Source organism: Hyla sarda, chromosome 2 (genome assembly GCF_029499605.1).
Source record: "Hyla sarda isolate aHylSar1 chromosome 2, aHylSar1.hap1, whole genome shotgun sequence".
NCBI lineage: Eukaryota > Metazoa > Chordata > Amphibia > Anura > Hylidae > Hyla > Hyla sarda.
In genome coordinates this window covers 333,445,084-333,463,705 of record NC_079190.1, presented here as the reverse complement: position 1 = coordinate 333,463,705, position 18,622 = coordinate 333,445,084, and the positions used below count along the sequence as shown (strand labels likewise).

General features: G+C 44.0%; 1 protein-coding gene across 2 annotated transcripts in view; it reads right to left on the bottom strand.

Moving 5' to 3' along the window:
* Nucleotides 1–18,622, bottom strand: part of LOC130356436 (polymeric immunoglobulin receptor-like) — a 93,966-nt gene that overhangs the window by 27,329 nt on the left and 48,015 nt on the right. For both annotated transcript variants that reach the window (XM_056557989.1, XM_056557988.1), the window contains exons 4-7: nt 15,102–15,431; nt 13,301–13,627; nt 12,897–13,208; nt 12,530–12,587 (exon numbers count right to left, since the gene is read on the bottom strand). In XM_056557989.1, the coding sequence (XP_056413964.1) occupies nt 12,530–12,587; nt 12,897–13,208; nt 13,301–13,627; nt 15,102–15,431 (1,027 nt within the window). The remainder of the gene's footprint in view (nt 1–12,529; nt 12,588–12,896; nt 13,209–13,300; nt 13,628–15,101; nt 15,432–18,622) is intronic.

Here is an 18,622-nt window from a genome sequence, read left to right as displayed (position 1 = left end):
CCCAGTAACCCTTGCCGTGACTCTGTGCTTCCTCCAGTAACCGGTCTCCCTAAGGCCTATATGGACTTCGCGGATGTTTTCTGCAAAAAACAAGCGGAGACTCTACCTCCTCACAGGCCTTATGATTGTCCTATCGACCTCCTCCCGGGCACTACTCCACCCCGGGGCAGAATTTATCCTCTCTCTGCCCCAGAGACTCTTGCCATGTCTGAATACGTCCAGGAGAATCTAAAAAAGGGCTTTATCCGTAAATCCTCCTCTCCTGCCGGAGCCGGATTTTTCTTTGTGTCCAAAAAAGATGGCTCTCTACGTCCTTGCATTGACTACCGCGGACTTAATAAAATCACGGTTAAGAACCGCTACCCCTTACCCCTCATCTCTGAACTCTTTGATCGCCTCCAAGGTGCCCACATCTTTACTAAATTGGACTTAAGAGGCGCCTATAACCTCATCCGCATCAGAGAGGGGGATGAGTGGAAAACAGCATTTAACACCAGAGATGGACACTTTGAGTATCTGGTCATGCCCTTTGGCCTGTGCAACGCCCCTGCTGTCTTCCAAGACTTTCTTAATGAAATTTTTCGTGATCTGTTATACTCCTGTGTTGTTGTATATCTTGATGATATCCTAATTTTTTCGGCCAATCTAGAAGAACACCGCCAGCATGTCCGTATGGTTCTTCAGAGACTTCGTGACAATCAACTCTATGCTAAAATTGAGAAATGTCTGTTTGAATGCCAATCTCTTCCTTTTCTAGGATACTTGGTCTCTGGCCAGGGACTACAAATGGACCCAGATAAACTTTCTGCCGTCTTAGATTGGCCACGCCCCTCCGGACTCCGTGCCATCCAACGTTTTTTGGGGTTCGCCAATTATTACAGGCAATTTATTCCACATTTTTCTACCATTGTGGCTCCTATTGTGGCTTTAACCAAAAAAAATGCCGATCCCAAGTCTTGGCCTCCTCAAGCGGAAGACGCCTTTAAACGACTCAAGTCTGCCTTCTCTTCGGCTCCCGTGCTCTCCAGACCTGACCCATCTAAACCCTTCCTATTGGAGGTTGATGCCTCCTCAGTGGGAGCTGGAGCTGTCCTTCTACAAAAAAACTCTTCCGGGCATGCTGTTACTTGTGGTTTTTTTTCTAGGACCTTCTCTCCGGCGGAGAGGAACTACTCCATCGGGGATCAAGAGCTTCTAGCCATTAAATTAGCACTTGAGGAATGGAGACATCTGCTGGAGGGATCAAGATTCCCAGTTATTATTTACACCGATCACAAGAACCTCTCCTACCTCCAGTCTGCCCAACGGCTGAATCCTCGTCAGGCCAGGTGGTCTCTGTTCTTTGCCCGATTTAATTTTGAAATTCACTTTCGGCCTGCTGATAAGAACATTAGGGCCGATGCTCTCTCTCGTTCCTCGGATGCTTCTGAAATTGAACTCTCTCCGCAACACATCATTCCTCCTGACTGCCTGATTTCCACTTCTCTAGCCTCCATCAGGCAAACTCCTCCAGGAAAGACCTTTGTTTCTCCACGCCAACGTCTCGGAATCCTCAAATGGGGTCACTCCTCCCATCTCGCAGGTCATGCGGGCATCAAGAAATCTGTGCAACTCATCTCTCGCTTCTATTGGTGGCCGACTCTAGAGACTGATGTGGTGGACTTTGTGCGAGCCTGCACTATCTGTGCCCGGGATAAGACTCCTCGCCAGAAGCCCGCTGGTTTTCTTCTTCCTCTGCCTGTCCCCGAACAACCTTGGTCTCTGATTGGTATGGATTTTATTACTGACTTACCCCCATCCCATGGCAACACTGTTATTTGGGTGGTCGTTGATCGATTCTCCAAAATGGCGCATTTCATCCCTCTTCCTGGTCTTCCTTCAGCGCCTCAGTTGGCTAAACAATTTTTTGTACACATTTTTCGTCTTCACGGGTTGCCTACGCAGATCGTCTCGGATAGAGGCGTCCAATTTGTGTCTAAATTCTGGAGGGCTCTCTGTAAACAACTCAAGATTAAATTAAATTTTTCTTCTGCATACCATCCTCAATCCAATGGACAAGTAGAAAGAATTAACCAGATCTTGGGTGACTATTTACGACATTTTGTTTCCTCCCGCCAGGATGACTGGGCAGATCTTCTACCTTGGGCCGAATTCTCGTATAATTTCAGAATCTCTGAATCTTCCTCCAAATCCCCGTTTTTCGTGGTGTACGGCCGTCACCCTCTTCCCCCCCTCCCTACCCCCTTGCCCTCTGGTCTGCCCGCTGTGGATGAAATTTCTCGTGATCTCTCCATCATATGGAGAGAGACCCAAAATTCTCTCTTACAGGCTTCTTCACGCATGAAGAGATTCGCGGATAAGAAAAGAAGAGCTCCTCCCATTTTTTCCCCTGGAGACAAGGTATGGCTCTCCGCCAAATATGTCCGCTTCCGTGTCCCTAGCTATAAGTTGGGACCACGCTATCTTGGTCCTTTTAAGGTTTTGCGCCAGATTAATCCTGTCTCTTACAAACTTCTTCTTCCTCCTTCTCTTCGTATTCCTAATGCCTTTCATGTTTCTCTTCTTAAACCACTTATCATTAACCGTTTCTCTCCCAAATCTGTTCCCCCCACTCCTGTCTCCGGCTCCTCGGACATCTTCTCCGTTAAAGAAATTTTAGCATCAAAAAAGGTCAGAGGGAAAACCTTCTTTTTAGTGGATTGGGAGGGTTGTGGTCCAGAAGAGAGGTCCTGGGAACCTGAGGACAATATCCTGGACAAAAGTCTGGTCCTCAGGTTCTCAGGCTCCAAGAAGAGGGGGAGACCCAAGGGGGGGGGTACTGTTACGCCGAGCGCTCCGGGTCCCCGCTCCTCCCCGGAGCGCTCGCTACACTCCTCTCACTGCAGCGCTCCGGTCGGTTCCACGGACCCGGGGCGCTGCGATACCGCCTCTGGCCGGGATGCGATTCGCGATGCGGGTAGCGCCCGCTCGCGATGCGCACCCCGGCTCCCGTACCTGACTCGCTCTCCGTCAGTCCTGTCCCGGCGCGCGCGGCCCCGCTCCCTAGGGCGCGCGCGCGCCGGGTCTTTGCGATTTAAAGGGCCACTGCGCCGCTGATTGGCGCAGTGGTTCCAATTAGTGTTTACACCTGTGCACTTCCCTATATCACCTCACTTCCCCTTCACTCCCTCGCCGGATCTTGTTGCCTTAGTGCCAGTGAAAGCGTTTCCTTGTGTGTTCCTAGCCTGTGTTCCAGACCTCCTGCCGTTGCCCCTGACTACGATCCTTGCTGCCTGCCCCGACCTTCTGCTACGTCCGACCTTGCTTCTGTCTACTCCCTTGTACCGCGCCTATCTTCAGCAGCCAGAGAGGTTGAGCCGTTGCTAGGGGATACGACCTGGTCACTACCGCCGCAGCAAGACCATCCCGCTTTGCGGCGGGCTCTGGTGAAAACCAGTAGTGACTTAGAACCGATCCTCTAGCACGGTCCACGCCAATCCCTCTCTGGCACAGAGGATCCACTACCTGCCAGCCGGCATCGTGACACCTGTGATGTCACAGCCCTATATATTCGGCAGCCATTGCCAAAGACGGCATTTCCCGGACGTTTTGCTGAGAGAGCAGAGACTGTGTGTGCGCACTAATCACCGTTACTGACAATACAGATCTTTACAGCGGCAAATTAATTCCCCTCAAGCCCGCATTCGTTCTGGCTAGAGAGAGAGCAGACACTGTGTAGTCACTAATCAGCGTTACTGACAATACAGATCAGCACAAAGGAAATCCATTGACCTTAAGCCTGCATCACTGCAGGCAGGCAGGGAGAGTTTAGAAGTCTTTTCATAGTCTGCCAATTGAGATCATAGAGGGAGAGAGAGTACGCTTTTTTCTGTTGCAACCGTTCTGGGTGTATTACTGTAAAAAAGTGAAAAATATACACACTCTGCAGTTCCAAGTTTTTTTCTGGTTAAAGCTAATAGGGGGCAGTAAGTGTTAAAGAACTAAAAACTTATGCACTAGGTTGTTACGCTTATTTCTGGTGCAAGCGTACTGGGGCGTATTACTCAAAAAAAAAGGGAAATATATACGCACTTTGCAGTTCTAAGTTTTTTCTAGTTAAAGCTAATATGGGGCAGTAAGTGTAAGAGCATTAAAAGATTTACACACTAGATTGTTACGCTTATTTCTGGTGCAACCGTACCTACTCTAAAAAAAGGGAAATATATACACACTTCGCAGTTCTAAGTTTTTTTCTGGTTTAAGCAAATATGGGGCAGTAAGTGTACAAGCACTAAAAGACTCTCTCATTAGATTGTTAGGCTTATTTCTGACGCAACCGTACTGGGACGTGTTACTCTACACGTGTTTTCTGTTTTAAGTTTTAAGCGTATAGTGGCCTGTTAGTGTAAAAGCAGGGATATATACACACATTGGGGGACATTTACTAATCTAGTCTATTGTGGGTATGCTTATAGACCAGCGTATGTGGTAGTCTCCTGTCTATTGTGCTCCTAATTTATCAAATGTCTCACAGCCTTTGATAAATTTTGTGCTCAGACTTCAGGGTCTACAGCTTAAACTGCATTTAGACCTGCTCCAACATGGTCTGACATTTCAGTGTATTTTGGGCAGATGCGACTTGTCGCACAAAAGTCGCACTTGATAAATTCAGCACCAATGCATTTTCCAATGCATTTCCGTCTAAAATAGACTTTCATGCATCATGTTCTAAAAATCCTCTACAGCAAAAGTCGCAGAAAAGTCGCACATATTTAGACTGAGACTTTCTGTGAGACAAATTTAGACAGGAAAAACCAGTCTAAATCCTTTGATAAATCTCCCCCATTGAGTGTTCCGCAAGTTTCTGTAGCAGCCATATAGGGGTGTATTTCTCTATATAAAGTAAAATATAGACGCACACCGCTGCTGTACGTGTTTTCTGTTTCAAGTGTATAGTGGCCTGTTAGTGTAAAAGCAGAGATATATATACACATTGAGTGTTCCGCAAGTTTCTGTTGCAGCTGTATAGGGGCGTATTGCTCTATAAAAAGTAAAATATATACGCACACCACTGTTCTACAAGTATGTCAGGCAAAGAAGTGCCAGGCCATGCACAGAGTGTCAGAAGCCTAAATTTATCAGGCGCAGGCAGAGGTCGCAACAGAGTAGGGGCACATGGCAGCAGGAGTCGCAGCGAGAAGGTCTGAGCTCCCGGTGTCAGCTAGCAGTTGTGTCTCAACCAGCAACCCAGCAGCCCTCATTGATTTGTTAACATGGCCATCCACTTCATCCCAAGTGACATCCGACACCCCCAGTCAACAGTCTGTGGGTTCCTCAGACTCAACCTTTTAGTTAGCATGGCTCGGGAGCAGTCTCTGTCCTCCAACTGCCTCTGTCCTAGGCTGTTCCCTCACACAGAGAAGTATTGTATGCTGTGGGCTCAGCTCCACTATACAGCAAGGACGATCAACAAGAGGACAATCAGCAGCTACTGTCCAGCCAAGATGTGGAGGAGACATCTGCCGCTTCCTCCGCTAGGTGGACAAGTAGTGATGAGTAGAGTGGCGTGGGAAGTGGTGTTGCGAGCGTTCATGCTCCTGAAACAGACACCATTGAGGAACTTAAGGATGACATCAGTGACGTGCAGACACAGCTCGATGATGATGAAGCCAATTGCACTTGAGAGCCAGGTGCAGAAGGGCTTCATCATCATCAGGAGAAGAGGGTGGCAGGTTGACCGTGAGTCAGCAGCTGAGCCAGCAAGGTGGTAGCATGGTTGGGAGTCAGCAGGGTGGCAGCAATGGGAAGTCTGGAGCCAAACGTTCCGCCTCTCCTCACGCTGCTGCCACCTCCAGGCTCTATCATTGTGCCACCCTATGATCTCATCACGCAGCTGCCACCTCCAGGCTCTGTCATTGTGCCACCCTATGGTCTCATCATGCTGCTGCCAGGCTCTGTCATTGTGCCGCTTTACAGCCTACATAGGCTGCCGCCACCTCCAGGCTCTGTCATTGTGCCGCCATGTGGTCTCCTCATGCTGCTGGCACATTAAACTTGTTAATCTCTTCAAAATCTTCAATTGACATTTAAAAAATCTCTCAAATTGTGATGCCTTATGGTCTCGTCAGGCTGCTGCCACATCTAGGCTCCAAGGAAATGGGTTGGAGCGATAAAAATAAACCATAACATGGCACACATATTCAATCTGGTTGTCAAGCGGTTCCTTATGTGTTCCACCCACCTGCAAGACATCCTAAAAATGGCCAGGAAACTTTGCATGCACTTCGGCCACTGGTACACCGCAAAGCACACCCTCATTAAGCTGATTGTCGTCATATATTAGCTGTGGAATTACTAGAAGAATCCGAGGAAACAAGTTGGAGCAATAAAAATAAACCATAACTGATTAACCCCTTAAGGACCGAGCCCTTTTTCACCTTAAGGACCGGAGCGTTTTTTGCAATTCTGACCACTGTTACTTTAAACATTAATAACTCTGGAATGCTTTTAGTTATCATTCTGATTCCGAGATAGTTTTTTCGTGACATATTCTACTTTAACTTAGTGGTAAAATTTTGTGGTAACTTGCATCCTTTCTTGGTGAAAAATCCCCAAATTTGATGAAAAAAATGAAAATTTAGCATTTAGCTCTCTGCTTGTAAGGAAAATGGATATTCAAAATAAAAATTTTTGGGGTTCACATATACAATATGTGTACTTTATGTTTGCATCATAAAATTTATGAGTTTTTACTTTTGGAAGACACCAGAGGGCTTCAAAGTTCAGCAGCAATTTTGAAATTTTTCACAAAATTTTCAAACTCGCTATTTTTCATGGACCAGTTCAGGTTTGAAGTGGATTTGAAGGGTCTTCATATTAGAAATACCCCATAAAAGACCCCATTATAAAAACTACACCCCCCAAAGTATTAAAAATGACATTCAGTAAGTGTATTAACCCTTTAGGTGTTTCACAGGAATAGCAGCAAAGTGAAGGAGAAAATTAAAAATCTTCATTTTTTACACTCGCATGTTCTTGTAGACCCAATTTTTTAATTTTTGCAAGGGGTAAAAAGGAGAAAATTTTTACTTGTATTTGAAACCCAATTTCTCTCGAGTAAGCACATACCTCATATGTCTATGTTAATTGTTCGGCGGGCGCAGTAGAGGGCTCAGAAGGGAAGGAGCGACAAATGGTTTTTGGGGGGCATGTCACCTTTAGGAAGCCCCTATGGTGCCAGGACAGCAAAAAAACACACATGGCATACTATTTTGGAAACTAGACCCCTCAGGGAACGTAACAAGGGGTAAAGTGAACCTTAATACCCCACAGGTGTTTCACGACTTTTGCATATGTAAAAAAAATATTTTTTTTTTACCTAAAATGCTTGATTTCCCAAAAATTTTACATTTTTAAAAAGTGTAATAGCAGAAAATACCCCCCAAAATTTGAAGCCCAATTTCTCCCGATTCAGAAAACACCCCATATGGGGGTGAAAATTGCTCTGCTGGCGCACTACAGGTCTCAGAAGAGAAGGAGTCACATTTGGCTTTTTGAAAGCAAATTTTGCTCTGGGGGCATGCCGCATTTAGGAAGCCCCTATGGTGCCAGGACAGCAAAAATACACACATGGCATACCGTTTTGGAAACTAGACCCCTCGGGGAACGTAACAAGGGGTAAAGTGAACCTTAATACCCCACAGGTGTTTCACGACTTTTGCATATGTAAAAAAAAATATTTTTTTTTTACCTAAAATGCTTGGTTTCCCAAAAATTTTACATTTTTAAAAAGGGTAATAGCAGAAAGTACCCCCCAAAATTTGAAGCCCAATATCTCCCAATTCAGAAAACACCCCATATGGGGGTGAAAAGTCCTCTGCTGGCGCACTACAAGTCTCAGAAGAGAAGGAGTCACATTTGGCTTTTTGAAAGCAAATTTTGCTATGGGGGCATGCCGCATTTAGGAAGCCCCTATGGTGCCAGGACAGCAAAAAAAAAAACACATGGCATACCATTTTGGAAACTAGAGCCCTCGGGGAACGTAACAAGGGGTTAAGTGAACCTTTATACCGCACAGGTGTTTCATGACTTTTGTATATGTTAAAAAAAAAATTTTTTTTTACTTAAAATGCTTGTTTTCCCAAAAAATTTTACATTTTTAAAAAGGGTAATAGCAGAAAATATCTGCCAAAATTTGAAGCCCAATTTCTCCCGAGTACGGCAATACCCCATATGTGTCCCTAAACTGTTGCCTTGAAATACAACAGGGCTCCAAAGTGAGAGCGCCATGCGCATTTGAGGCCTAAATTAGGGACTTGCATAGGGGTGGACATAGGGGTATTCTACGACAGTGATTCCCAAACAGGGTGCCTCCAGCTGTTGTAAAACTCCCAGCATGCCTGGACAGTCAGTGGCTATCTGGCAATACTGGGAGTAGTTGTTTTGCAACAGCTGGAGTGGCGTACCAGACGTTTTTCATTTTTATTGGGGAGGGGGGCTGTGTAGGGGTATGTGTATATGTAGTGTTTTCTACTTTTTATTTTATTTTGTGTTAGTGTAGTGTAGTGTTTTTAGGGTACAGTCGCACGGGCGGGGGGTTCACAGTAGTTTCTTGCTGGCAGTTTGAGCAGCGGCAGAAAATTTGCTGCAGCTCAAACTTGCAGCCGGATACTAACTGTAATCCTCCGCCCATGTGAGTGTACCCTGTACATTCACATTGGGGGGGGGAAACATCCAGCTGTTGCAAAACTACAACTCCCAGCATGGACGGTCTATCAATGCATGCTGGGAGTTGTAGTTTTGCAACAGCTGGAGACACACAGGTTGTGAAACACCGAGTTTGGTAACAAACTCAGTGTTTTGCAACCAGTGTGCCTTCAGCTGTTGCAAAAGCTACAACCCCCAGCATGTACGGACAGCGGAAGGGCATGCTGGGTCTTGTAGTTATGCAACAGCCGGAGGCATACTACATTGGCTGGGGATGCTGGGGATTGTAGTTATGCAACAGCTGGAGACACACTGGTTTACTACTTAACTCAGTGTGCCTTCAGCTGTTGCAAAACTACAACTCTCAGCAGTCACCGACAGCCAACGGGCATGCTGGGAGTTGTAGTTATGCAACCACCAGATGCACCACTACAACTCCCAGCATGCACTTTAGCTGATTGTGCAAGCTGGGAGTTGTAGTTACACAACAGCTGAAGGTACACTTTTCCATAGAAAGAATGTGCCTCCAGCTGTTGCAAAACTACAGCTCCCAGCATGCCCTTGTTGCATGCTGGGAGCTGTTGCTAAGCAACAGCAGGAGGCTGTCACTCACCTCCAACGATCCACACAGGACTGTCCCTCGCCGCCGCCGTCGCTCCTGGGGCCCCGATCCCAACAGGGACGCCGGGGATCGGGGTCCCCAGCACCCGGGGTCGTCTTCCCGCACCCGCTCACGTCCTCCGGAAGAGGGGCGGAGCGGGTTGCGGGAGTGACACCCGCAGCAGGCGCCCTGATTGGTCGGCCGGTAATCCGGCCGACGAATCAGGGCGATCGTGAGGTGGCACCAGTGCCACCTCACTCCTGCAGGCTCTGGCTGTTCGGGGCCGTCCCTGACGGCCCCGATCAGCCAGCAATTCCGGGTCATCGGGTCACTGGAGACCCGATTGACCCGGAATCCGCCGCAGATCGCTGGACTGAATTGTCCAGCGATCTGCGGCAATCGCCGACATGGGGGGACATAATGACCCCCCTGGGCGATATGCCGGGATGCCTGCTGAACGATTTCAGCAGGCATCCGGCTCCGACTCCCCTCCGGCTAGCGGTGGGGGCCGGAAATGCTCAGGGCGTATCCATACGCCCTCGGTCCTTAAGGACTTGGAAACGGGGGCGTATGGATACGCCCTATGTCCTTAAGGGGTTAAATGACACATTCACAGTTTCATACGCACTTTCACAGTACCAGCCGTGTTTACTTACACGTCCATGGCTTATCATTTTAGACAAGCATATGATACTGGCAGGATCTACCCAGTAGCCCTCCCGGGTCAGGCCTGCACCACTGAGAGGAAGGACAAACTGACACACCACTCTGTCATTGTGCCGCTCTGCGGCCTACATAGGCTGCTGCCACCTCCAGACTGTGTTATTGTGCCGCCATATGATCTCATGCTGCTGGTGGCACATTAAACTCATTAATCTCTTTAAACTCTTCAATTGACATGTCAAAAATCTCTTTAATCTTTTCAAATGTGACGCCATATGGTCTCCCAACCCTGCTGCCACATCCAGACTCTGCGGCAGTGATTCTAATAGCGACGCCTGTAATCTGCATGTCATACTGAATAACAATATTATTTCACTACCCCAGCACACTTCCTATGCGTGTTACAGCAAGGCATAGTGTTCTACACCCCTATTGAGTCTCTCTGTAGCCCGCAAATAGACGTTTTTAATAGCAATTTGCCGCAAATATATTCGGATCAAACCAAATTTTTTCCGAAAATTCGGCCATCTCAACTGTTCACCATGAAAGTGCCCACTTTATGATTTAGCTCAGCCAGTGATTGGCTGAAGGGCTCTTTCTTGTGTCAAGAATAGAGTAAGAAACAGAAGCTATGTACCATCGGTGATAAGGGTTGCAGTATCATGTGGTTGGAGTGGTGCAACCCTTATCACAATATATTTTCCCACAAACCATGATTTCAAATAAGCTGTCTCCCATACACAAGACCCCGGAAAATATCAGCACAGAAGAATAACACTTTTTTAAGATACAGTAGATATACATTGCAGTTTAGAAGCAATTGGTAAAATAGCAATGGTCAAACAAATGTTTTTCTGCAGAATGCTACATCTTGCAGAACATCTGTAGCAGGACATGCTAGACAGGATAGAATTTGCTGGAATGTTGAAGATGTAAGCAGACGCCCTCTGAATGTAAGAGAGCTGCAGTACAGGTGTTCACTAATTGGTTGAAGGTTGGTCATGTGACAAATTATCAATGCTCTTACAGTGGAAAAAGACTGTTTGGTAGTAAATGTTAACCCTGTTTACTCTATGGATGTCTCAGAGAATATTTTGAAAAACATCTGTTCTTTAATCTACTTCAGAGATATAGGCCTCAGCTTCTTTTTTTAGAGACTTTATACAGATAAATGAATCTATGTGACTGCAGCCATCCCAACAGTGTTCAGAGTATCAACAGGTGATCCCACTCTGGGATACCACAGATGAGTATCAAGTAATTCCAACATAGACACTGAAGAGAATATACCTTAGTAATAGGAAGTCTGGTGGAATTTTAAGAACGCATATACAATTCTGTATTATAATCTGTCACATACTCAAGGGAAAAAAGCTCCTTGAAGTTATTATCCATCACATATGTTTCTGGCTCTGAGACTCCTTTCTCCCGCACTAACAGTTACAGCAAAAAACCCAAAGTGTAAGTGAACTACTATTAATAACCAAAGACAGGAACAGGATCCTTGTACTACTGGTTATAGATGTCCCTTCCTGTCATCTGCCAAGCCCCAAATCTACCCCTTCTAATAAAATTTACCCCTTAAGCTACTACCAATATCTTTCCGTTTGCCTCTTTGCTTTAACCTCACTCAAGCCACATTTTGCTACGACTGAACTATGCCCCATTGCCATTTTGTCTTAGATTTTGTGCAATTTTTTATGCAGACGACTTTACTGCTGCTTCTGAGTGACAGAATACTGCTCCTGGCTATTGTAGTTACATGAATGATATCATGTATCAGAATTAAAGGGGTACTTCACCCCTAGACATCTTATCCCCAATCAAAAGGATAGGGGATAAGATGTCTGATCTCCCTACTGCACCCGGCGTTCATTTAGGGTGCAGTGCCGGAGGCTTGAAATGTCACGGCCTCGCCCTGCTTGTGACGTCACAGGTATGCCCCATTAAAGCAAGTTTATGGGAGGGAGCGTGACGGCCGTCATGCCCCCTCCCATAGACTTGCATTGAAGGGGCATGGCCGTGACATCACGAGCAAAGCGTGACCGTGACATCACGAGCCTCTGCCCTGCATCGCCAGTCATCCGGCGGGACCCGTGCGATCAGACATCTAACCCCTTTTCCCCTAGGGGCTGTCTAGGGGCAGAGTACCCTTATAATGCAGACTACTCTCTGTGTCCCCCCCCCCCCTCCTTATAAGCATAGTAAGGTTTTCAACACACAGTGGAACAGCAATCTTGGTAATTTTAAATCTCAAAATAAACACAAAAGCTTACTGGTTACTTTGACACTAGGAGGCACTTCTTAAATGGTAAACCTAATACAATGTTTTCAGAATTATAACTAAGTATAAGTCTTGGGATGTTGTTTCCTAAACAAGAAACTCTTTTGATCTATGCTACTTCACGTAAAACATAATACCCACCTCTATTTCTCACTAGTCAGCATAGGGGATAAGATCACTTTGGTTAGACAACCCCTTTAAGACTTTGGTGTATTTGTTTTCAAGAGAACAAACTGCTGTAATGTAATAATATATTTAAACAAAATAGAACATTTTAATTACTATTGAATACTAACCTAGGAGTGGTAAACATCCAATTCTTATTCAAAAAGATAGCACGTCCTCCAGTTGCTTCTAAAATAAAAAAAATATATATTTATTTTTTAATGAACATTTTTGGGGAAATTTGACAAAACCTGGGCAGAAGAAAAGTTCATCTGTTGCCCATAACAACCAATCAGATCACTTCTTCAATTTCCAGAGGCCTTTAAAAAAATTAAAGAAGCAATCTGATTGGTTGCTATGGGCAACTGGTCCACTTTATCAATTTTGCTAAATCTCCCCCTTGAGAACATTTAGTCTTAGAAGGGCATATTTATTGTGGGTTCTTAGATGTTTCTGTATAACATGCTTACAGTATGTCCCTTTATAATACAAACTAACCTTCCACTGTAACTTTCACTGCTAAAGTCTCTCCATATCTTCCAGACTTTTTGACTCCACACCAGTACCATCCATTGTCTTTCAGGGATGCTGATTGAATGGTAAGGATTAGTTGCTGAGTCTCACATGACACGCTCAGACCATTGTCATTGTCATCAGTATAAGAGGTTAGATCTTTGCAGTTATTGTTATCCACTTTGCACCAATATTTTTCATAGGGTTTTAATCTACATGGATAGGAGCATGGGATTTTAACTGTTTCCCCTTTCTTTACGGACACTGATTTTCCACCAGTCAATCCTTCAAGATTTCCTAGAAAAATAATAGTTACATTATTGAAGCATTTTTTAAATTATCACTATGATATAGCATAGCCATAATAGATAGCATTTTGGTTATTTTACCTTCAGAAATCTTAATTTGGATAGTTGACGTCTGATCATGTTTTCCATCAGTAAGTACACACCAGTACCAGCCCTCATCTTCTTTGCTTATCTGGTTCATAAGGACCTGCATAGTGCCATTTGTAGGGTCATCATGAATAACGAGTTTTCCCTCATAAGTACCATTGACATAGCCATCTGTTTTTATAAGTGGATTACAGACTGAATCTTCCCATCTACACCAAAATTTAAGAGTGTAGTTTTTTTTAGGATTGTATTTGCACTGAGCAGACACAGAACCACCCAATCTTGTTGACAGTAATCTAGATCCTTGCGGTATATCAGTCTCTGTTGAAAGCAAAAATCACATTTTTAATTCTTTGTAACCATTAACCTGTGCTTTCACAAAAAGAAAAACATTAGAACTGAACTGAGTGCTTTCCCTTTATGTTGGATAATATTACAAGAGACATGGATTCCCTAAGCCATAATCAGTTTGGCACTGACTAGACCGGGTCTAAGGACTTGGTCTAAGGTCCCGTGCTGCACCCTATTGATTTGATTGAGACGGATGGAGTCAGCTAGGGACGCCAGGCAGCTTATTGTTGGACCGTATCAGTTTTGTTGCTGGACTGGTAGTTTTCCTGCACTAGATACTTATTGGCTGCTCAGTGTGACTTCCTGTTCTATATATGACATATACAATTTATGTTGTACTATGGCCAGTCATCTTAATGGACGCTTGTGTAGTAGACTACTGTATATCCTCACTAGCAGGGGTCTGCTTAAGAATGATGTGTGAAATTATGGTCTTGGTAAATTCTCTCTTAAAGTGGGTTTCCAGGATTAGAAAAAAAAAAAAAGCTGCTTTCTCTCACAAACAGTGCACTCTTGTCCTTAGTTTGTGTGTGGTATTGTGGCCCGGCTCCATTGAATGATTCAAAATGCAACATAAAGCCTGAGGACAGGTGTGGTGCTTTTCTTTTTGTATTTTTTTTTAAATTTATTTATAATTCTGGATATTCCTTTAAAGTTTTTCTAATGCTAACACCTTATTTTATTATCTTTTCAAAAATAATTAATTAATTCATTTAGATTTGAGGTTTATAGCTTAAAGGAGAAGTACCATAGAATAAACGTAAGTTTTAGATCATAGGAGGTCCAACCGCTAGGACCCCCAATGATCTCATGTATGGGGCCCTGGCTCTCCCCGGGAGCAGCACGTCATGACCCCCAAATGAAGCGGGGGATGCCATGCCCCCTCCGTATATCTCTACGGCCAAGATAGCCATGATATATCTCTTTTAAAATATATTTCAAGGAAATGTCCGCTACGGACTGTTCCTATTCCATCCTGCCCGGGCTGCAAAAAAAAAAAAGGAAAACAAACTTTCACTTACCTTCCTACGTTCCCCCGGAGCTCCCCAACAGCTAATTGGTCGGCCGGGCTGTCTGCTTCCTACTTCCTTTAGCCCAGGACGTCACACGGCGCTTCAGCCTATCACCGGCCGAGGCAGGACATCAGCAGCTTGTGATAGGCTGAAGCACCGTGTGACGTACCGGGCTAAGGGAAGTAGGAAACAGACAGCCCAGCCAACCAATCAGCTTTTGCAGAGCTCCGGGGGAACGTAGGAAGGTAAGTGAAAGTTTGTTTTCTCTTTTTTAGCAGCCGGGCAGGATGGATTAAGAATAGTCTGCACCGGATATCTCCTTTAAATGCTCAGAATATTATTAGAATGCTTTTAAAAATTCACCCAAACATTGAATCAACTGAACACAGCTGAACCACTAAAATGGAAAGTATCATTTTTATTTTTCTCACCTTCATTGATCCTCAGATCGAGCTCTGTAAAGTCTCCTACTACTCCATAGTCACCCACACCACATGAAAACATGCCAGAATCTTCAGTTCTCAGTTGTATTATTTTGACTGTAAAACTTGCTGGCCTCTTATCTTTTTGCAGAAGGATTCTTCCAAGGTATGCAGGATCAACTGCTCCAGAGCTGTCAATAATATTTTTACAGCCCTTTTTTTCTATTTTGCAGAGGTATTTCCGTTGTGCAGCATGTTCATCTCCAAATTCACAATGGAAGTTTACTGATCCCATCAACTGACCATAAACAAGTTTGGCCTCAGTTGGAATGACTGAGTCTACCAAGGAAACATGCAAATAAGCAAATAGCATAGTATTAAAATTCAGAAGAAAAAAAAACTTACGTTAAATAATCCACTTACCCTAAAGACCAGGCCAAGTTTCGTTAATGCACTTTAGTTTTTTCCTCCTCACCCTTTAATAACCATAACTCTTAGATTTTTTTTTTTTATCTACGCACCCATATGAAGGCTTATTTTTTGCAGGACCAATTGTACTTTGTAATATTAATGTACCTTTTTCCATCATATATGCTTCCAAACTGATTTGGGAGGGGAAACTTAAAATTGGGGTTTTTCTTTTTGACGCCATTCACTGTGTGGTCAAATTAACATGTAATCTTCATACTTTAGGCTGTCGCAATTAAAACAATACCAAATTTGTATTGTTGGCATCATGTTTTACTAATTTAAAAAAATTCGAAACTTTTTTGAATTGCCATATTTTGACCACTATAACTTTTGTTATTTATTTGTTTTCTGGGCTCTATGAGGGCTTATTTTTTGTGCAGTGATCTGTAGTTTTTATTAGTATCACTGTAGTATTGATTCGACTTTTTGATCGTTTTTAACTGAATTTTTCTGGGGTTTTGATGTGATAAAAAAAACGCGATTCTTTTTGTATTTTTTTATGTTTGCGCTGTTCACCATACAGGATAAATAATGTTATATTCAAATAGTTTGGACAATTACGCATGTGGTGATACCAAATATGTTTATTTTTATTATGCTTACATATTTTTTTATATGGAATTTGGGAAAAGGTGGGTGATTTAAACTTTTAATATGGAAGGGGTTAATGTATGTGGGTTAAACCTTTATTAAAAAAAATCTTCTTTACACTTTATTGGTCCCTAAGGGGACTGTGCTACAGGGGGGCAATACACCCCACTAGACATCATTGAAATGTCCTTTTAGATGCCATTGTCAGCTTTGACAGCGAGGATCTAAAGGGTTAATAGCTGCCACCGTGAACACTGCATGTCGCGATTAGCGGTGGCCTTCAGCTGCAGGAAGCAGCTGAAGGCTGCTTGGTATGGCGCAGGCTCATGTCAGGAGCCTGCGCCATACACCCTTAACGGTACATTGATGTGTATACACGTCAATGGTCGTTAAGAGGTTAAAGGGGATCAGCAGGAAAATAGGGGTGTAAATAAGCCCATGACAAAATACACCTTGTTATCTCCATAGTCCTTTACAGGGTGCTGAAATAAAATTTAAAAAAATTGTCTTTATGCAAATTAGGCTCAAGTACCCAGGAGGCTTTCCCAAACATGGCAAGAGTCTAACCCCCTGGGCCCTTGAACCTCATTTGCATATTAACAAAAATGTTTATAGCTCAACATTAAAAAGGACTAAATAGATAAAAAATTTAAGCGAGTAAGTCCAAAATCCTGATGACAAGCTCTATCTAGCCATGTGTTTATTTAAATCCCTGTATTCCTATGTACAGGTCCACTTTAAATACCTCTTAACATGTGAACTTTTGAGTTTCAAATTGACATCTAAAAGTATAGTGTTTGTCTTATCTTATAAGTTCTGAACATTTTTGTTCAGAATGCTGGGTTCAGATGGCCCACCACGCCATGCTCCCTCCATTCATGCCTATGGAAGGGGTCGTGATGGCTGTGATCGCTCGTCACGTCCCCTCGCACAGACCTGAAGAAGAGATGAATCCCCTCTTGAAACACGTTGTCCTGCCAACTCAGCTATCTGTGTAAACCAATTTGTCTCTGTATGACTTATACTCTGGTAAATAAAGTTTTTCACAGTAAATTGCCTGCGAAAACTTCTTCAACATCCCGGTGAAGCTCCGGTCCAGAAAGTCGGAATTACCTGCCAGGGGTTCCCGCAACCTGCCTCCAGCTATTATTGACTAGAGGCTTCTTTCTAGCCACTTTGTCATAAAGTCCAAATTGGTAGAAGTTTCTACCATCTTCACACAGGATCTTTGTCGCTCAGCTAGAGTGACCATTGTCTTCTTGGTTACAACTCCTAGCAAGGCCATTTTCCCTAATTACTTAATTTGGTGGGGTGGCTAGCTGTATAAAGAATCCTGGTTGTTCCAAACTCCTTCCATGTACAGCCCTGCTGTCGTCCTGTGTATGTATCCCATTTTGTAGTTTTTCTAATGAAGAAGAAACATCTGTACCATAAGTGCAGCCGTTCTTTTATGTACTGTAATAATTATAAAGGTTACTGTATTCATAGAAAATTTCAGTGTAGCAGAAGTTTTTCTACCTTTCTCCGGATCTCTGCTTACACACAATCTGGTCTCTGAGCTCCACAGGCAGTAATATCCACCTCATGCCTTGGTTTTTCTCTGATATGCATTGTCAGCTGTGAGACCTTATGTAGACAGGCATATGTATTTCGAAGTCATGTCCAATGGAATTTACCAGGGGTGACACCAATCAACGTATATAAACATCTCTAAGGTGATCAAAAGACATGGCTGGCCCCAGAGCTATATTTCAAGTATCATAGCAAAGGGTCAGAATATCATTATGTCAAATGGAAAATGTTAGTTTAACATTTTCAATAAATTAGCAAAAAGGTCTAACATTCTCTTTTTGCTTTGACATTATGGGGTACTGAATACAGAATTTTATTTTAGTTCAAGGCAGCAACATAACAAAATGAGAAATGAGTTAAAGAATCTGAAATCTTTCCTAATGAAGTGTAGAAAAAGTCAGTGGAATCCATGCATATAAAACATGGAAACAAGGTACATACACATACCTTAAAGGGGTACTCCTCCCCTAGACATCTTGGCTCCGTGCTGGATGACTAGCGGGGCAGAGGCTCTTGACGTCACGGTCACGTCCCGCTCGTGATCTCAAGGCCATGCCCCCCTCAATGTAAGTCTATAGGAGGGGGCCGTCACGCCCCCTCCCATAGACTTGCATTGAGGGGCATGGCCATGACGTCGAGAGTGGGGTGCGGCCGTGACGTCACAAGCCTCCAGCGCTGAACCCGACGCTCAAATAAATTCCAGGTGCAGCACAGAGATCCTTTGGATAGGGGACACGAAGTCTAGTGGCAGAGTACCTCTTTAAGTACAGCCATGTAAATTTAACTAATTGAATGGATTTCAGAACCAACAGCACATATGAAATGGTGACAATACTCTGTTCACATGATACACTTTGTTACTTATTGCAGCACATTTTTGTGTTCACTTAAAATAA